At 33.2% G+C, this 22673-nt stretch overlaps 1 protein-coding gene across 2 annotated transcripts; it reads left to right on the top strand.

Moving 5' to 3' along the window:
* Positions 1-6531: 6531 nt before the first annotated feature.
* On the top strand, positions 6532-20863 carry LOC124535834 (xanthine dehydrogenase 1-like). 2 transcript variants are annotated; one of them, XM_047112210.1, is made up of 17 exons: positions 6532-6654; positions 8839-8996; positions 9570-9730; positions 10017-10393; positions 10632-10852; positions 12473-12575; positions 12848-12975; positions 13500-13787; positions 14486-14647; positions 15060-15188; positions 15909-16393; positions 16827-17010; positions 17640-17835; positions 18002-18768; positions 19126-19318; positions 19876-19989; positions 20319-20863. In XM_047112210.1, exons 1-17 carry the CDS (start codon positions 6612-6614, stop codon positions 20387-20389), a joined length of 3780 nt encoding a protein of 1259 aa, XP_046968166.1. In that variant the 5' UTR covers positions 6532-6611; the 3' UTR covers positions 20390-20863. The 2 variants fall into 2 exon arrangements, 1 of the variants encoding a protein (XP_046968166.1); XR_006966835.1 differs by lacking the exon at positions 19126-19318 and having other exon boundaries at positions 20319-20401.
* Positions 20864-22673: the final 1810 nt, after the last annotated feature.

Below are 22673 nucleotides of genomic sequence, written 5' to 3'. Positions count from 1 at the left end.
ATCAATTTTGCTAACGAATACTAAAAGTATCCAATTGACAACTAAATTTCTTAATTTTTTTATGGCATAAGCTAGTGGGCGTGCATATGAGCCTGATCCTGATGGTAAATGGTCAGCACCGTTCAAATATGTACCATTTGAATTGAATTTAATTAAATTGATTAATTTTTATTGCACACCACAAACAAAAAACCAAAAAAAAAAGAAAGTAACACAAAATTAATAAAAGACAAAAGAAGTACATTAAAAGTGTTGTAAAACGGGCGGACTTTTGGCTTATTAGCCATCTCTTCCAGACAACCCAATTTCTTACACCACCAATGCGCCACGAACCTTGGGAAATAAAATGATATGTCCCTTGTGTAGTAGTTACACTGGCGCACTCAAATTTCAAACCGGAATACAACAATACTGAGTACTGTTATTTAGCGATAGAATATCTGCTGAGTGGTTACCTACCCAGACGGGTAGGACCCACAAAGCCCATATACAACATAATAATTTATTGAAGTCGTATATCTTTTAGCGCGTCATGAAAAAAATTGAGAGTAAAGTTTTATGATGCGCACGCATGATAACTACATGATGAATTTCAAACCGATAATTAAAAGTTAAGTTGCTAAAGATGATGTCGAAACAACAGCCTGTAAATTTCCCACTGCTGGGCTAAGGCCTCCTCTCTCGTTAAGGAATAGGTTCGGAACATATTCCACCACGCTGTTCCAATTCGGGTTTGCAAAATACACATCTGGCATAATTTCTGTGAAATTAGATACATGTAGGTTTCCTCACGATATATTCCTCCGCCGCCAAGCACGAGATAAATGAAGATACCGGGGATTGAACCCGCAATCATCGGTTAAGGTGCACTCGTTCTAACCACTGGGCTATCTCGTTGCAAAAAAAAACGAAGTGGTCTCGCCACACCTGACAGCAGAACTTGAAAGAAACAGTCAGTGTTCAGCTTGCACTGTAAGTTAGAGGGAGAAAACAGGATCCTGCTTACCACTGCCGTATGTGTGAGAGGGAAGCCAGATAGACTGACGATGTAACACGTTACGTTACGGACGAATCCTCCCATAACGAGTTATCACCACAAAAACTAATTACATTTATCATAATTATTGTGTATCAGTTATAACCGTTTTATTGTTATTAATGATTCACGTATAACTGAATAATCTTATTGAAGCAGGATAATTTCTAAATCACGTACACAGGCACACGTATATTTTATTGCATCCTATAATATAATTTATATGAGAAAATGAGTAAATAAGTTAATTATTCTTTTTTTTTATGGAATAGGTAGGTATATGGAATATTTAAAAAAAAATCGGATGAGCATATGGGCCACCTGATGGTAAGTGGTCACCATCACCCATAGACAATGACGCTGTAAGAAATATTAACTATTACTTACATCGTCAATGTGCCACAAACCTTGGGAACTAAGATGTTATGTCCCTTGTGCCGGTTGTGACACTGGCTCACTCACCCTTCACACCGGAATACAACAATACTGAGTACTGTTGTTTGGCGGTAGAATGACTGATAAGTGGGTGGTACCTATCCAGATTGGCTTGCACAAAGCCCTACCACCAAGATATTCTCTGTAGAATTATAATTCCGTGCTAGCTATTTCAATTTAATCCCGTTGCTATGACGATAAAAACCTTTTTAAAAATATTAAGTTATATTTTAGTATATTGTAACAATGTGTTTTTAAGTATCGTACTTTATGACGCAGGTATATCAATCATTGTACATGTCATGTAGGTGAAAACTATACTTAATTAATGTCGTAATTATTAACAATAACTCTTCTTCAATTACTAAAAATAAGTTTGTATTTAAAATTTAGTACACATTACTTTTTTTATTTGCTGTGCGCGCGAACTTGTACGCTTTAGAATTTAACAAAAAAAATTTTGTTGTAGCCTAAGTTACTCCCTATCATATAAATTATCTGACAGTGAAAGTCCCGTCAAAATCGATGTTTTGGTATATGTACCGTGTATAAATACATATGCATTGATTAAAAAAGGGCTATTTTAATATTACAAACAGACACTCCAATTTTATTATATGTATAAGAGTGAATATATTTATAAAACAGTTTTAAGTAATTATGGGTGGGTAGTTAGTTTGTTTTTCTTTTCATCTGGTGTAATTTCTTTTATTATGCAACGACCCATGACAAGGTATAGCTGTACATTTTAAAAAAGATATGAAACATTTATGAATTAATCATTAATTTAAAATTGTTAATTAATAAAACTTAAAAACCATGGAGTGCTCACTTTGCCAGCTTGCAGAAGTGTTCAATGATTGACTTATTAATGTTAACCCGTACTTATGTGTTACGGGTCTGTTCGACCGCGGCAGTTACTAGAACACGTTGCAATACATTCTCTTATTAACGCAATATTTACATTAGTATATAATTATGTGTATGCTAGTTTTCTAAACTTCAAGACTTAAAATCTGTCGATGTAAACGATCTTTTTCTATATATTTTATTTTATTTTCGTTAAGACAACCAACAGTAGATACAATATCACATATAAAGAAAAGTACATTTCAAAATTATCAAGGCAAAAGTTCTACTACTAACAGGTTCACTATACATTAGTATTACACAATGTAATTATTGAAAATATGAATTAAACATAAGCATAATGATTAACAATAGGAAATATAATACATTTTTAAACTATTATGACACGAGTATGTGATATATAGCATTGATAATTTCGATATGATGGAATTCCTACCTAGTTGCGTTTTACATAATCTAGTAAATAATAATCAAATAGTGCAGTAATTTTCTTTTTAATAAGACTTCAATTTCTATGATAAATACATTTTAGAGTTAGTAACTCTTTTTTGGGCCAGTGTATACGTTTTTACAACAGGAACCCAGAAAACGTTCAACAATATTCAATTATATATTATATATTACAAAATAATCGTTAGAGAGTAGTTGTGTGCTAAAGGACATTACAACACTAATGACTTTCTAGTTGACTGCACACCTTGGTAATGAGATGATCGCCTCCAGGCTGTTTAACAAAAATATGTTTATTATTGTATATTGTAAATTACATTATAAAAAAAATAGATTCCGCTGAGTTTCTTTCGCCGGTTCGAATCAGGTCTGAGGTATTATATTTCGAACCGGTGGTAGATTTTCGACAATCAATAAGAAAGTGTAAACACTTATATTTCGAATAAAGGTTTTTGACTTTGACTTTGAATAAGAATTGTTAGTTCATACAACTAATATAATCGTTTTTAAGCAAGAGAGTTTAAGAAGATTTGTAATAAAAAAAAGTCTAAACTTAAATTAAATTTATGTTCCCCGATTAAATATATGTAAACATAAATCAACGGAGACAAATATAAATGTACCGTGCTTAAAAAAGTAAATGATTTTTTTTACAATAAACATTTTAATACCATTAAATCTCTGATACAAAGGTTTCTTGTAAGAGATTGCTACAAACGATAGGGACTTGTACGCTTTTAAGATATTGTTTTTTTTTTACTGGCCGGAATGTGTTTTAGGATATTTTTATCTTAAAAATATTTCAAGGATTATTTCACATATATGACGTTTCCTCCGAGATGGTGAGCCGATATGGCCCAGTGGTTAGAATGCGTGCATCTAATCGATGATCGCGCGTTCAAACCAAAGTGAGGAAACCTTCTTCACGATGTTTTCCTTCACTGTCATGTATGTGTTTAATTTCATAGAAATTCTGCCACGTGTGTATTCTACCCTCCCAAATTGGAACAGCGTGATGGAATATGTTCCAAAACTTTCTCCTCAAAGTAAGAGGAGGCCTTAGTCCGGCAGTGAGAAATTTACAGGCTGTTGTTGTTGTTGTTGTATCCTCCAGCAACGAGTTACTGGTATATGTTTATAGTGTATAATAGGATATTAATATTTGTAGGTAATAGGAAGAGGATTAACACAAAACCCTTACACCTGGTCACTTCGAAAACAGCTAAATTATATTTCATATTTTTATGTCGGTCTGTTGTATACCACCACAGGCATAGTGAGGGTTCATCTTTTTTACATATTATGATAGACCCATGCGTGATATAGGAGAAAGTTGTACATAATTATATTTAAATATTCGAATAAAAACAAGCATGTTGGTTGGGCGTGTAATTGCAGCATATTTGTAATTAGTATGAAACCAATCGAACTAGTTTTAACCAGTTGTATTATTAACCAATTTCCACTGGATTATGCAATTTCGAAATTCAAATTGTGTTGACATTTATTTTTTAATTTTTGTCATTTAGTCAATGGATAAATTTGTACAGCCAAATATCATTCATTTGGTTCAACAATAATAAAATGAAAAATATGCAATAAGTTTAAAAGTGTTATGTAAATATTTAAGCTATTGTTTTGACGAGGGAATAAGCCCGTTGATAAATGTTTCCTTTTCGCTTGAAATTAAATGTCATTTTTAATAGAAATATATGAATCAAAACTAAGATGTATCTTGTTCATTAATAAGGAAATCCAACGATCAACCATGCAACCATTAATAATGATTATATTATAAGTGTAACTCATGCATTAAAAGATTTTGAGTCCTCAATATTTTAGATTTTTTTTAATAATATAACTAATTAGATTTTTTTTACTAATATAGATAACTGATGAGTGGTTGGTACCTACCCAGATGGGCTTGCACAAAGCCCTACCACCAAGTGATAATAAATGTCTTTCTTCTTTACCAACTAGTATCAAGATATCTTCAAGGAAGGACTGACAATCAATGTTCTGTGTCAAGAAAGTAATAAAAAAACAAAATAACAGCATCGTAAAAATTAGACCCGTAACCAATAACTTTTAAAAAGTCAGACAGAGTCCAATTTAAATTCGTAGACACCAATATATCTTTAAATTATTTTAACTATGAAATGGTAACAGGAATTCAACGCAAATGAAACACACAAGTCTCCGACTTAAAAATTTGTAAGAGAAACAGTCACCAATATAATTTGGTCAAATAATCCACAATTCTAAAAATAACGACCTACATAGCTTTCTTTAAATAATATTCGATAAGTTTGTGACAAAAATAAAAATCAGGGTAAACCAGTTTTAAAGTACTGTTACAAGTTAAGCAGTGTGGGTCAAGTTATATGAAGCTGGGGCTTATTCTGCTAATGAATTGACACTTTATCGAGAGCGGATCGAAATATGATCGTGTACAAACTTGAAAATGCAAAATGCAATGATTTCGTTTAAAAAATATTGAGACATCTCTTGGCCGACACTCCACATGCTTGTGTGTTATATTCTATAATATTTATATAAGATAGAGGATACATATCTTATATATTAAACAATATATATTCTTGTCTTAGTCCTATGCTACCTCAATTAGATAATTTTAAACAATTACTAATTGGCAAGCAAACTTAGAGAGGTGCGTATATAAAGAATATACGATATTATCGATTGAATTCAATATGTTAATTTTAATAAGGAACTTATGAAATTATTTAAATATAAATAAATAAATAAATATATAAATATGAGACAATATCACATTCATTACTTTGATCCCAATGTAAGTAGCTAAAGCACTTGTGTTATGGAAATCAGAAGTAACGACGGTACCACAAACACCCAGACCCAAGACAACATAGAAAACTAAATAATGATAATCTACATTGACTCGGCCGGGAATCGAACCCGGGACCTCGGAGTGGCGTACCCGTGAAAACCGGTGTACACACCACTCGACCACGGAGGTCGTTTAATATAATCAGTACTTATATTTAAAGTTTTAAAAATGTAACTTTAATTATTTTAAGCACGTTAAACCGGTTATCCAGTTCACAATTGCAGAATGTGAATATTTGAAAGTGATACCTAGTTTGTTATATTGATATTTTAAAATGAATATTATCATCACAGGTTACGGTATAGTCCAGAAGCTGGTCTGGACAAGTACCATCGATCATATTCTAACGTTATACGGTAATACTTTGTATTATGTTTGAAGGGTCAGTGGGCTAGTGTAACTACAGACATAAGGGACGTACCATATAGTAATATTTCCAGCAGTGCCAATATTTACAGATGGTGGTGATGGAGTGATTTAAATTTTGTAATAAAAATGTAGATTTATATGTTAAATAAATGGTATACTAAGTCGTTTAAAGCTAATTCGTTTTGATAAAGAAAATAATGTGTTATCAGTACATTAATCTGAAGTATTGCTACCAAAATAATTAAATACATTGTTTTATTATCATTTATGCAGTAAGACTACAGCTTAAATAATAAATGTTCGACGGAGAAAGACGCTGGTAGGAAACCTACACACCGAAGGAAAATCTACCTCATGCACTCCTAGCTGCAATTCATTTCCTTCAGACAGACATTGACAGACTATTACTCTGTTACATAAGAGACAAACGCTAGAGAATTAAAATCAAAGTATTATTATTAAAAATCGTATTTTTATTTTTCGCGTTACTGCACTTTGCATTCGGTCGTGGGCGTGTGGTGATCTAACGATTTTAAAGAAAGTAGTTCAGTCCATTGACTCACCATTCAGACTGCGGTCATGGATCGAATCAAGTTTCAAGTAAATGGAATCCAGTGTTCGGGTATGGAATTTAAATATAACTTTACAAAATGCACTTTCAAGTATCAAGATGTGCTGGTTTTGTAACCGCTTTGTACCGTAAATAAATTTCGTATATGATTAAATTTCTAAGGAATACCCATATTGAAAAGTCTTATGTAATTTTATAAGAAAGCCGTTTACAGTTTGTAAAATAGGGATATGAAAAATCTCACTAAGATTTCGATGATTTTTTCCAGACAATAAGCTACAATTGAGGAGTTATCATATATATACGATATACAATAACTAATGTGTTACAATAACTTGTGTATATAATTCAAAGTGTTATGTGTATGTTGGCACCGTAATATATAAATTACTTTCGTGTAATACTTTAATAAATCAATATTATTATTAATATTATAAATGTGAATGTAACTCTGCCTGTCTTTCACACCGCTGAACCGAATTTGATGAAATTTAACATGAAGCAATTTTGAACTCCAAGAATAGACATTTGCTACTTTTTTGTTGGTAGCCATGTGGACTACCAACACCCTAAAACGCTAGCAAACCCGCGGGCGGCTACTAGTGTATGATAAATTTTATTAAAAAGACTGATGTTTTGGTGAATTCTTTTACCTTATTAATGTCTATACTCATATTATAAATACGAAAGTAAGTCGAAATCATTTACCTCGATATTTAAAATATACGTATATTAAACTAATAATAAGTTGTTATATTGTTTATGATATTAATTACACACTGTTCTTAAACAAATATGGACTTATGGTAATACAAGTTGCAGTACCTCCAAATTGTCTTTATTACGATGGATTCAAAATATAATTTTAAAATAAAATGTATGTTAGCAAAGGTTCATTGGCAACAAAGAAATCAACAGTCATCTCGAAATGTTTACTGTAAATGACACAGAATTATCAGGACAGACTGGAGACGCATTCTTAAACTACCTGTTAAGTTGACTACCTTTAAAGAAAATGTATCTTGACAACATGATAAATTGATATATAGAATCAGATGTCTGAAATAAAATAATTACCATTGATTCAGATTGATTCTGACAGTCAATAATTTATTTAGGGGTAAGGTTTTGTGCTATCCCGTGTAGGTACCATTTACTCATTATATATTTTACCAATATGCAGCAATACTTAGTATTCTTGTGTCCCAGTTTCAAGGGTGAGTGAGCCAGTGTCAGTCTGTTATACTTGCATCGTGCACAGGTTACATAACCGTTCCTATAATCTGGTGGTGCAACGTCGATATGAGGAATAGTTAATATTTCTTAAAAAGCTGATAGTGGGTTACTCACATAAGAAATAGTTTTAAAAATGGAACATACTCCGAATTCATTTTCCATTGAATGAATATATCAAATCCAACTAAAGATAGCCTTTGCCATAAAATCAGTGAACAAACAAATATGCTTCCGACTCTTTACTTAGGATTGAGATCCCATCGTGTTCAGAGTTAGTTGTTTGATTGTATTGAGTTTTATATGTTTAACTGCGGGATGTTTAGCTTTTGGTGTGGTTTTATTATGCCTTTAATAAAAACTTAGTGGTAAAAACAGCTCACTCATCAGATATTCTACCGCGAACAGTATTGTTGTGTTCTGGTGTGAAAGGTGAGTGAGACGGTATTAATTCTGGCACAAGTTCCAAAGATTGGTGCCTCATTGGTGTTTTAAGCAGATTAATATTTCTTACGGCAACAATGTCTAAGGTTATTAAGACCTATTATCATCATTTGGTCAATATGCTCGTCAGCCTACTCTCTCACGATAAAAATTGTATTATGTCTTGTTCAAGTATTTATATTTATTTTAAAGTAATGGTATATTTTGTTTTATATACGAACGCAACGATCCTTGGTAACGTTTGAAAAGAAATGTTTCTTGCGTTTATTTTTTATGTTACTTTAATGTATTCTTTAAAACAATAAAATAATACACTAAGTTAAATCAATTTTTAATAATCTAATAAATGTTATGATAGGACGTGTATAAGATCAACGACGATAGTCATTTTATTTTCCTAACTAATATTATAAATGCGTAAATGCTCGGTAATGAATATAACTATTACTCAACTTTGTAAAGCAATGTAAACATAATTGATTGATCTACTCATTTTGCCTTAAAAAAGGCCTTGAAAAAAGTTTTCGTCTTTTGGATTTATTTATTTAAATATTTTAGTGGGGTCCGAGGTGAGATCCACGACCACTCTCCTGGACTACATTCGTAATACATTAGAACTCCGCGGCACCAAGTACATGTGCTTGGAAGCCGGATGCGGAGCTTGTATTGTTACAGCAACGAAGGGCCATGGGGATGTTCCTCAGGGTATCAATGCGGTGAGCTACTAATATAAACATAAAGTTCAAAGATACAACAAGATAACATATTATAATGTAAGCCACTATTAACTTGCGGTCTATACTCCTTTTGCGAGAAAGTTTAGCATTTATTCCATTACCCTGCTAAAATTCGGGTTACAGAATACACATTGGAAGAATTTCGTCAAACATAAATGCAGGTGTTCACGATATTTACCTTCACCGTCGTGATGAATTGTAAGCTCAAATTAAGTACATTAACCCGAGATGACCCAGTGGTTAGGACGCGTGCGTCTTGATGATAGTGAACCGATGATTGCTGGTTCAAACCCAGGCAAGCACCACTGAACTTTTATGTGCTTAATTCATCTTATGCTCAGCGGTGAAGGAAAACATCGTGTGGAAAACTGAATGTGAGTGAACCCGCATTGGAGCAGCAAAGGGAGAATAGGCCTTGGCCCAGCAGTAGGAAATTTACAGGCTGTTAATGTAATATATGTAAAATTACATAGAAACCAATTGTGAAGGGATTGAATCTGCAATTCAACTCGACCCTACAAATTAAGTATTAATATTGATCATTGAAATTAGTGCATGGTATCGGTGACGTCATGTCAAGACTGGGATATCACAACGATAGAGAAAATTGGCAATCGTCTCGAAGGCTACCACCCGGTGCAGATAACACTTGCTGCAAATAACGGATCACAATGCGGGTACTGTTCTCCAGGATGGGTCATGGCGATGTATAGGTAACTAGCTAAACATTAAATGGTTTATATTTTTGACATGACATGAGCTGGTGAATCTCATTACTAAGATTTATCTTTGTGTATTTGAATAAGTAGATATTGTTTTTTATTCTGTAAGTTATTGGTACAATATGAAATTAATTACTTTTGTTACAGACAATATTAACTTAGTACATTTCAAATTATGTCTGAAATATATTACTAGTACTCCTTCTCTTTTAGCGTTCAATTTGTACAACCTACCAGCACGAATACTATCTTATTTGATTTTATTTTCTTGTTTCAGTCTTTTGAAAACTAAAAGAATGACAATGCTTGAAATTGAGCAGTCGTTTGGCAGCAATATCTGCAGATGTACAGGATACAGACCTATCCTAGAAGGCTTCAAGAAATTCGGCTCAGACGCTCCCGACCCACATATTCTACCAGATATTGAAGACTTAAAACTTTGCGACAAAACTGGTGATGTCTGTGTGAAAAGAAATTGCGAAGACAGCGATTGGTGTTTTGTTTCCAGAAGTGATATGCAAAGTGGAGTTAAATCTATTAAATTATGGGATGACAAATACTGGTACAGAGTTGAGACATTAACAGATATATTTGTTATATGGGATACAAATGGCGTCCAATCGTACATGTTAGTAGCTGGTAATACTGGAAAAGGTAAAGGAAATAGCAAAATTAACACCGATTTAATAAACAAACAGCACCTAGCGTCATCGAAAATCTTCTCAGCTTCTTTGGTAGATTTTAGATTGGTGTGTACATATTTATTCTATTTTGGTGGTGGATTCAGTTTTTATTCTTGCACAATGACGTTTTGAAAATGCTCGTTACAGTAGACACAAGTGAACGAATCTTTTAAACGTAGATAACAATTTGATTATTATAACGTTTTCAGGTGCATATCCAATATTGGAATACCCTAGAATACTAATTGATATATCTGGCGTATCAGAACTAAAAGGGTTTAGCATTGATCAGAATTTGATAATTGGCGCTGGGAACACGCTTACTGAGGTTATGAACATCTTTACGGCCATGTCTACACATGAGGATTTTGAATATTTAAACATTCTTAATGATCATCTTAAGCTGGTTGCTCACATACCTGTTAGAAATGTAAGTTTTCCTTATATCTATTAGGTTGGGGAAAAAGTCTTTTCGCATATAGTATGTATGAACTTGTAATAAAATCTCTTTGGCTATACCATTTGTATCTGGCTGGTTTTGGTATCATTAAAAAGTTTTAATTTTAAAGAAGGCACTTCCAAATTCAAATTAGGAATTTGTGTGATTTTCATTTGTTTTTGTTGTTGTTAAAATGAGTGAATCTAAAGAAGAAATTCGATACATTTTAAAATTTTACTATAAAAAAGGTAAAAATGCAACTCAAGCCGCGAAAAAAATTTGTGATGTTTATAGACCTAATGCAGTATCTGTGAGAGTAGCGCAAGTTTGGTTTAAGCGTTTTCAAGCCGGAAATTTTGATATCAAAGATGCATCTCGCTCTGGTCGCCCTGTTACGGACAAAATTGATGCCATTTTTGAAAAAGTGGAGCAAGATCGGCATATTAGTAGTTACGATGTAGCTGAAGAACTGGCAATTGACCACAAAACGGTTTTGACTCATTTGAATAAAGCTGGGTACACAAAAAAGCTCGATATATGGGTGCCTCATGAACTCACTGAAAGAAACCTAATGAACCGTGTACTCATTTGTGATTCTTTATTACGACGTAATGAAACCGAACCATTTTTGAAGAAGCTGATAACTGGTGATGAAAAGTGGATCACATACGACAATAACGTGCGAAAAAGATCGTGGTCAAAGGCCGGTCAAGCTTCACAGACTGTGGCAAAACCCGGATTAACTCGCAACAAGGTAATGCTGTGTGTATGGTGGGATTGAAAGGGCATCATTCATTATGAGCTGTTACCGCCCGGCAGGACCATCGATTCAGAACTGTATTGCGAACAATTGATGAGATTGAAGCAAGAAATTGAGAGAAAGCGGCCAGAATTGATTAACAGAAGGGGTGTGGTTTTTCACCATGACAACGCTAGACCTCACACATCTTTAGCCACTCAACAAAAAATACGAGAGTTTGGCTGGGAGGTATTAATGCATCCGCCGTATAGTCCTGACCTTGCACCTTCAGATTTTCATCTGTTTCGGTCTCTGCAGAATTCCTTAGGCAGTGTCAGGTTAACATCACGAGAGGACTGCCAAAACCACTTGTCGCAGTTTTTCGATCAGAAGCCCCAAAATTTTTACAGCAATGGGATCATGTCACTACCAACAAGATGGCAAAAAGTTATGGAACAAAATGGCACCTACATACTTTAGTCAAATGTAAATAAACTATAAAAAAAACTTTTTGAATTTTCATATAATATACGAAGAAACTTTTTCCCCAACCTAGTATCTATCTGTCCAGATTTATGTACTATAGCATGAGGTACATTATTATCTTTCTTCATGCCTAAGAATTTCGACCTCTTTATCGTTGTTGGCTCTTGCATTGCAGTTGCTTCCCAGTTCTTCTTAGTAAAATATACATTATGAACCCTTATCATTTTGATATTTAATACAAATTGATAAAATGATTATTTAAAATTGCTGCTGAAAGGTTTTCAGTAAAGTATATTTAAATTTCGAATTTGCTTCATAAAGCTGGTGGTGAATATGTCTTTATCGATACAAGCGACAGGAACTTATTGATGGTGGAATTGTTTCAGATGGGAACTGTAGCTGGTAATTTAATCTTGAAGAACCAGCATCACGAATTCCAATCTGATATTTTCCTTATTTTTGAAACAGTTGGTGCACAAGTAACTATTTGTAAGTAGCCTGTATATATTCTTACATAATTTGAACAATAAAATAATGATTTTGTTCTGTAGTATCGTTAGTTCAAATTTTTATTAACTTTAACTGCAATAAGTAATGTTTTACTTAATTCAAAGAATGCTTAATATTTATTAATTTTTAAAGAATATAAAAAATAAGGTTCCGGTTATTTGAAATGAATGTATCGTAACATGAATAGACTATCGGCATGGGTAAAAAAGAATACAATTAAAAGAAATCAAAACGCAAAAATATATTTCCAGTATCAGCTCCGGATGACAGTAAGATAATAACGATGCAAGATTTTTTCAATGAAGATATGACCGGCAAGATCATATTAAACATTCTCTTACCGCCTTTGAATGCTTCTCACAAAATAAACACATTCAAGGTAAGTTATTAAGGAGAAAACATTAAAAAAAAGGAATTAAGTGTCTCAGCTATGATACCGATGACGGGAAGACGGTAAATGATCAACTTGTAGTTCGATTTTGGACGATAGGAATTTATTTTATTTTTTTTATTTTTATGGTATAGTTTGGCGGACGAGCATATGGGCCACCTGATGGTAAGTGGTCACCATCGCCCATAGACAATGACGCTGTAAGAAATATTAACTATTCCTTAAATCGTCAATGTGCCACCAACCTTGGGAACTAAGATGTTATGTCCCTTGTGCCTGTAGTTACACTGGCTCACTCACCCTTCAGACCGGAACACAACAATACTGAATACTGTTATTTGGCGGTAGAATAACTGATGAGTGGGTGGTACCTACCCAGACGGGCTTGCACAAAGCCCTACCACCAACCAATTTTACCAATTTAATACAAATAAGAAAAGAAGACCTAACAGAGGAGGGCCAAGCTATAGAACTTATAGGCCGTTAATTTAATTCTTTGTTTTTATGATCAGATAATGCCGAGATCTCAAAACGCACATGCAATCGTCCATGCTGGCTTTAATTATAAATTAAATGAAGCTGGTGTTGTGGTGGATAGTCGGATAGTGTATGGAGGTCTTTCTGCTGAATTCACAAGAGCTTGGAAAACCGAAGCATACCTTCATGGTAAGGCTTTGTTCAGAAATGAAACATTGCAAGCTGCTGTGAGGGTATTGAATGCGGAGCTTATCGTTACTGAACAACTACCAGAGCCTCCTGCTGAGTACAGGAGGCAAATAGCTTTGTCTCTGTTCTACAAGGTGAGAATTGAGGTTGGAACAATTTGTTATTTTATTTTTACATCATTGTTGAGAGTTATTAGGTTTGCCGTCACGAATAGTTCTGGCTGGGTAGGACTGGCTGCTTCTGGGTCTGCAAACCCCAGCAGCCCCGCTGGAAGGGCACGTCCTCGTCTAATAATAAAAACTCTATATATAACAAAACGTCATGTAGACTTATCAATAGACAATAATCAAAGCACTCGATAAATAAATCATCAAAATATTAATAATAATAATTATTTTGGTGATCATTTTTCATAATCAGTAATTGCTTAAAAATCCACAAGCAATTGGGAGTATTTTGAGGTAGAGTATTTGTAAAAAATGCCAATAAGGCAAAAGAACTAAACAATTTAGATACATTATTTTTAAAAGAAACGTTTATCTAGAAATTTGGTTCGTCGATAATATATTAATCATTAAAATTTTAAATTGAAATAATGATTAAGTGTTTACTATCAATGAAGATAAATATAGCCAAACAATTAGTAAATAGTGCGTAGAATAAGTAAGATATTTTGAATAAAGGTTAATAAATATGAACAAATGTGGTTCAATAGGCATAATTCCCATTTTTATTTTATTATTTCTTTTCTGTGTGGTCAAAACCATGACCGTGATGAAAGCTTGCGAGCCATTGTTTCTAGACAATGGGTTTACGACACAATTGGTTTCAGGGTCTCCTGTCATTATGTCCACTAGAAATATTGCATCCTCGGTATTATTCAGGAGCCGTCAAGATACACGAAACACGACCGGTGTCGGACGGAAAACAAATATTTACAACGAATCCTACGATTTGGCCTTTGAATAAACCATTTCCTAAACTTGATGCATTAGTAAGTTACTTAGATGTCAAGAATATTTACCAAAGAAACAATACCCAAAGAAAATATTGTGTATTTTAAAAATATAGTATTTGATAAATCATAATAACATAATTAATAATTTAAAACTGAGTAAAATAAATATTTCTGTGTGATATACTAAATACGAGTACAAGTATTGAGCAAAGCGATAATTGAAATTTACAACCTACAAACATTTTGACCTTAATTTGTGTACATATAGTAGTAATAGTTTTGATATACATATTTGAAACGACTAATGAACAGAATATTGATTAAATCAATAATAAAAACTTACGAATCAATTGAAAAATTAGTACCGTTTACATGCCTTTGGAAAAAATAAGCAATACAGTACTTTACCTTTTAAAATCAATAAGGTAAAAGGTCAATTATTTTTCAGATTCAATGCGCAGGAGAGTCTCAATATACGGAAGACGTTCCATCTCTTCCTGGAGAAGTCTATGCTGTCTTTGTTCTATCTACAGTAGCGCGCGGTAGAATAGACAGTATAGATCCTAGCAAAGCTTTGGTGAGATTCAAGATTTGATGAGATTTATAATATGAGCCGATATGACCCAGCGGTTAGAACGCGTAAATCTCAACTGATGATTGCGGGTTCAAACCCAGGAAAGCACCACCGAATTATCATGTGCCTAAGATGTTTTTACAATTCATTTCCAGCTCGACGGTGAAGTAAAACATCGTGAGGAACGAAATTCTGCCACATGTGAATCCCACATTTAACAGCGTAGAGCAATATGCTTCTAACCGTCTCCTCAATTCCTACCTCAGTCGAGATGGCCCAGTAAGTCGAGATGGCCCAGTGGTTAGAACGAGTGCATCCGAGTGTAACCGATGATTGCGGGTTCGAACCCAGGCAAGCACCGCTGATTCATGTGCTTAATTTGTCTTTATAATTCATCTCGTGCTCAGCGGTGAAGGCAAACATCGTAAGGAAACCTGCATGTGACAAATTTTATAGAAATTCTGCCACATGTGTATTCCACCAACCCGCATTGGAACAGAGTGGTGGAATATGTTTCAAAAACCTTCTCCTCAAAGGGAGAGGAGGCCTTTAGCCCAGCAGTGGGAACTTACAGGCTGTTGTTGTTGTTGTTGTCTCCTCAAAGGAAGAAGAGGTCTTTGCCGAGCAGTGGGAAATTTGTAGGCTATTATTATTATTACATATCAGATAAATTATATTTTATTACCTCAATATCTAAAGCTGTAAAAATATTTCACTTCCCAGAGAGAACAAGGAGTTATTGCTTTCTATTCTGTTGCTGACATACCCGGTCAAAATACTTTCACTCCACCCGTAACAATGTTATATCCGAAAAACGAAGAACTGCTTTGCGATGGAGAAGTTAAATTCTTTAATCAACCCATTGGAATTATTGTTGCTGAAACTCATAAGTTAGCTGAAAAGGCAGCTACAATGGTTGAAGTTAAATACAGCAATTTGAAAGCACCAGAGATTGATATACATGAATCTATAACTGACCCAGCTAAAGTGACTTTAGCAGGATCGTTCGAAGCCACAAAAGTGGGTACTGATGTTTTCAAAATAATAAAGGGTGAAAATACTATTTATGGGCAATACAATTTTACGATGGAAACACTGGTATGTGTCACACTTCCTACTGAAGAAGGATTACTAGTATATGCCGCGAGTCAATTTATCGATACGGTACAACGCACTGTTTCCAGATTATTAAATTTGGAACAGAACAGGTATATTTATACTAACTGATGAAAACTGTTTTTAAGATGTGATGGTTTCATTTAATTAAGCAGTAGGTAGAAAGTAGCAAATCACTCAAATTTTATTCTTATACACCTTTTGCTTATTGTAATATGCCCATTATATAGTGTTAAGCTAATGTCGAAGATTAGATATATTTGCATATTTAAACTATTTTTAGGAACCAGAAGTGATTTTTTATATAAAAAAAAAATAATTAAATATCTGTAATGAATAATTTAATGTTAATTAAATTAATTTACTAAAAATTAAGAATTAATTCGTCACAGCCGAATCATGCGAGCACTCCGACGACCGATTTTATAGGGATTTTATAGTTCGGTTTTATAGGAACGTCGCCTGTTGCTGTCGTGTTGGTATATTTTGTCAGTCCTATTTTCTAACACGATATTTTTCTTTTAGGGTTGACGTATTCGTGAGACGTATCGGCGGTGGCTATGGCTACAAAATATCTCGGGCTACACAAATATGTGGAGCCTGTAGTCTTGTGGCGTTCAAACTCAATAGACCTTGCCGATTTATTCAGCCTCTAACCCATAACATGAGAGCTACAGGAAAACGAACACCTTGCACTTCTTACTTTGAGGTACAGTAATAAAATGTCATAAGAATTGTCAAAGCCTTATATCTCACATATTTTGCTATTTTGTTTACTGATTTGAATTTTATCATCCGGGATTTGTTTTAATTTTACAAATAACAAACATTGCAGTGCAAAATTATTATCAATGTTGTATCTTCTTATCTATCAAGGTAATTTTATTTTACGGATTATTTTGTTTAACAAATGACATAAAACTGCTTGTCAGCGTTTACTTAATAAAACAACGTAATTGATGCTACATTAATATTTAGATAGGCAAGTTAGATTATTAATTTGCATTGATAACAGGAGACTCGCTTTCTATTTGATTACACATGAGCCACTTAGTAAAAAAATAATAACAACTTAAATTTCTTTCACATGATTGACAGATATTCAACAAAATAGAACAGTCCCACATGACAAGTTAAATAAATTAGCTTAATTTTTTATACGTTATGATTAACGAGATCATCATAGTTATCGTATCAGCTCATGATTGTCCATTTGGAGAGGCAATATGTCCATTGTTGCAATATTCTGTTTTAGTTTTCAAATCTCACCGACAACAGCTACTGAATATGTTATATGGAACCACTTCCAAGGAAAGTAATAAAAATATTTTTGTTTAGATGGGTGTTGATAACAAAGGAGAAATTCAATATATTAATCATGACTTGTACGATGATAATGGTTACATTACTAATGAACCTCTTGTGACTCTCGGCATGGAACTATATTCTAATGCTTATAAAAGTGAGGCGTGGAATCATAAATCGTATAATACTGTAACTGATACACCATCAAATAGTTGGGTTCGTTCTCCCGGTAAGACTAAATTTAATGAAAATAAATAAATATTTCATTACTATTTTTAAAGTACACTTCGTTTAATTGTGTAGATATTATGTAGCTTCATTAGATTGGAACAATCAGACTATCTGAATATAAAATTATATAAAATTTTATTATAAATATTCATTGTGTACAACAGGGTCCTTGGAACATGTAGCGATGGCTGAAAATATCATGGAACGGATAGCTTACGAATTAAATCTAGACCCATTAGAGGTCCGTCTAACAAATTTAGATCTTGAAAAACACAGCTCTCTTCAAGAAATGTTAGATACCTTGAAGAGTAATTCACAATATGACGAGAGAAAAGTTGCAGTGGATAAATTTAATTCAGAAAATAGATGGAAAAAACGAGGACTAAACTTTTCTTTCCTTAGGTGGTCTCCCGAAACTTCCGTGTCCTTAGATGTGACCTTGACAGTCTTTCATGATGACGGTACTGTAGCAATCACACATGGAGGAGTTGAAATGGGTCAAGGTATAAACACAAAGGCTATTCAGATTTGTGCATATTTCCTAAAAATACCAGTCGAAAAAATACAAATCAAGCCAAATGATACCAATGTAACTCCCAATAGCTATCCTTCGGCTGGCAGTGTAACTTCTCAGAATGTTGGTATCGGAGTCCAAAGATGCTGCGAGCAACTGCTAGCAAGACTGGAACCAGTTAGAGAACAATTAAATAATCCGACCTGGGAGTTGTTGGTACGAACGGCATTTGAAATGAATATAGATTTACAAGAACATGCATTTGTAAGTATAAAAGATTCGCAAATGTACGATATATATGGAATAACGTTGGCTGAAGTCGAAATAGATGTTCTAACTGGTGAATGGGAGATAATAAGAGTTGATTTAATAGAAGATGTGGGACGAAGTGTAAACCCTGAACTAGATGTCGGTCAAGTGAGTGATTTTTATTTACATGTAGTTTTTATATGTATTACCACGTTCGAACTATAATGTTAAGTATAGAAACAAATCCATTAGAAGATATCAGCGTCAAGCAGTCAATCAGCGTTTGTAATATTATGTTACATTTTAAAAGATTGTACTTTACACCGACAATTTATTGAATTGACATCTGGTATAATTAAGTAACGATAAAAAGTTCTTATTAGTACTTGTTCGAGTAATAGTGGTACGGGAATTTTTTTATGTGTTTTCCTGAATAAATCTTTCCTAATGTTAGAAATGCTAAAGGTTTTGTCATATTTTAACACAGATAAACTTAGTATAAGGTTATTACAATATTTTCTATAGGTTGAGGGTGCTTTTATTTTTGGTGTCGGTTATTGGACAACGGAACGATTGGTCTACAATCGAAGTAACGGAGAACTCCTTACGAATCGTACTTGGGACTATTGGGTACCCCAAGCGAGAGACATTCCACAAGACTTCAGAATATACTTTAGAAAAGGTTCCTTCAGCAATGACATCATTCTTGGTTCCAAAGGTGAGGATGCTTTAGTTACTTGAGATATTTACGATTTCTCTGAACGATCAAGCGTAATCTAAATATAGCTAACATCGATATCAAAATATTATTTATTAATGTAGTCCTAAAAACTTTAGAGACGTCAAATTTCGCAAACGAAGCCTCTGATTATATTAAGTCAGGGACTAGAGCGAGCCATGTCAGTGTCACTTTACTCGATCGTGGGTTGAGGTAGCTTCTAAAATATTACGAAAATATTGCCTTGCCTTTAGATAACCTTTAAAACTGAATGTTATCTTGCCATTATATGTGTGTGCTAATAAAAATGCCACTATCTGTATTTGTTTAATAATAAATTGTGGTATTTTAAAAATGAGATGTTTGTTATGGCATTAAAGTCAAATGCATTTAATTCCTTTATTTATTATTATAAGTCACAGATGGGTTAGACGTAGAAGTTGAGGGGAAAACGACTGAATAGAATCTAGCATCTTTAGCCGAAAAGCTTTTACATTAACTATTCAATGATTATTGATTACTGTGATAGGATAATTAATCAACTTTATTCATTTTAGCGACCGGTGAACCTGCAACCTGTATGGGGATAGTCATATCCTTCGCAATGCGAGCCGCTATAGCAGCTGCACGAGAGGAATCTGGTATTCCTAAAACACAGTGGTTCCAAATAGGTACAATATTTGATAAGTTGTTAAAAATAACAATTATGAAAAAAGGGTTTACCATTATATATTCTACTACTTAGCAATAACATTTTAATTGTGTTCCAGTTAGAAAAGTTATTGGTGCAGTAAAATAATAGGCATAAGGGACTTAATGAGAGTACCAATTTAAAAAAAATAGTGTCAACATTTCAAAATGTCTGACTATGCTGTTGTAGCTATGGGTGACAGTAAAGTCTATGAATTTACTTTAGAAACTTACTTTGCCTATAAGTAATTCTAGTACGTAGTATATAATATGTTGTAACAAAAAAATTGAAAGTAGTTTATATTTTCAGATGGTCCCTACACGGTTGACAAGATCGCCTACTTCTGTAAGAACAAACTGGAAGATTTTAAATATTATTAAAATATAAAGAACGCAAACTGCTTGAAGAGAAAATACTACAACTGCACAATACGTCTAAGTTATATAAAAATAATCAAATTCCACTGCGGCGAACATATGGGTATTAACGAAAAACAAGAGACAGTCTGCTTTATTGTTTCTATAAAAAATGCTTAATGCTATTGTGTTAGATTATTGTAACACTGCATCACTTGTTCCATACACGTTATTGCTGAGTAGGATACAATACGATATCATATCCAGTGCATTTGTTCTGGTTATCGCCGAGAATACTATCAGCTACACGGTTAATATTTGGAACCTTATAAAAAGGGAATTCCCGAACTTAATAAATGGTTAATTTTTCACTTGATCCAAAATAGGTAATTAATATACATCGGAAATCATCGTGACACCTGTACGTGCCTAATTTCAACGAAATTCTGACACACGTGCATCCACATTGACAAAATTTGCTAAAATCGTCTACTAATGTTAACAAATGAATACATAAATGGTACATTCGTTCAATATTAAAGAGGCATCTTTAATGTAACAAGTACTATTAAAAACAAAACAAAATATCTCAAATTGAAAAACAATGCTGCTGATTTCTTTCTTTCGCCGGTTCTTATCAGATACTTTTACTATACTGACCTGGTGTTAATCCTGATTATTAATAAGTGTGTAATGTTTCTAAGCTGAATAAAGGATTTGATGTACTTTCCAAGTCTATTGATTTTTATCAGTGTAAGTCAATCGTTACGAAGCTCAATAATAATCTTTTTCACTTTATTTTTATTATTTATTTATTTATTTCATTGGAGAACATACAGCCGTTGATAAACAAAATAACAAATACTTAATAACTATTAGGCCAATAACAGTTCTCACATGTAACATTAAAGAGACTAAGACTGGAAAAAAAAATCAAAAATAATAACAACAATACCTATAAAACTAAGTATCATTAAAAAAATGAAGAAAGCGCCAATGAGGCCATGTGTTAAAAAATTAAAAAAGAAAAAAAAATCAAAATCGAGACTAAAAATGTTAAAAATAAAAAAAAAATAAAAAAAATTATGTTCCAATCTTTAGTGGTACGATTTAATATTTTTATAACAGTCTTGTATCTAGCTTCAGGGCTATGCTTTCGTAGTTAAGCGGAAGCGAGTTTTTTGTATACGTCATATTATTTGAATTGTTGATTTTTCCTTATACATTCGTATTGAAATGAAAATTTTTATCTATTTTTAGTATTTAACAATGCATGGATGCTTTATCAAAGCACGTGAGGTGCCGGTACACGATATTGATTGTGCACTCATCGCTTGATTAGATAGATAACAACGAGATACAAATACGTGTAAGGAGGTCTCGTCCTCGAGGGGGGAGGGGTGGGGAGGGGAGGGGAGAGGGGAAGCCAAAAATAGATTGTTGACGCTGATGATTAAAGATTATTTTTGTAATTGCGGATTAATTGTTTATTGATAAATTATTTTATACAACGATGGACTCATACACATACCGTATTATTAATAATACTTTGTTATATTATTATATATAAATGTTATTTGTTCTAATTCTAAAAACCTTAGAATATTTATTACTGTCACAACGAGACACTATTGAATTTAAACATATAAATAAATAGGATTATTATATAAAACAATCAGTATCAATGAAAATGTTTTTATTTTAACATATGTCGCACTACATTTTTTGATACACCGTCTTATATAAGTGGGCGAAAATTTAGTGCAAATGCAATTATAAATGGTAATAATTATGTGTAGATAATATATAAAATTAATAATTTACTTATATATTTAATTATATATAAAATTAATAATTTATTTTTATGGTATAGATTGGCGGACGAGCATATGGACCACCTGATGGTAAGCGGTCACCATCACCCATAGACAATGAAGCTGTAAGAAATATTAACTATTCCTTACATCGTCAATGTGCCACCAACCTTCGGAACTAAGATGTTATGTCCCTTTTGCCTATAGTTACACTGGCTCACTCACCCTTCAAACCGGAACACAACAATACTGAGTACTGTTATTTGGCGGTAGAATAACTGATGAGTGGGTGGTAACCCAGACGGGCTTGCACAAAGCCCTACCACCAAGTGAAATAAAGTAAGTCTTTGTGTTCAAATGTCTCTAATTTAGACCAAATATTTTTATTTGAAATCTGTCTTTAGTGTTAAAAGGTGAAAGAAACATCAAAAGAAAATCTATGCTATATGATCCCTGAGAGCCGAAATGATGCAGTGGTTAGAAAGCGTGCTTAA

The sequence above is a fragment of the Vanessa cardui genome, chromosome 15 (genome assembly GCF_905220365.1).
Source record: "Vanessa cardui chromosome 15, ilVanCard2.1, whole genome shotgun sequence".
Lineage (NCBI taxonomy): Eukaryota > Metazoa > Arthropoda > Insecta > Lepidoptera > Nymphalidae > Vanessa > Vanessa cardui.
Note: the sequence above shows the minus strand (reverse complement) of the source record. Positions and strands in the feature narration are given on the sequence as shown.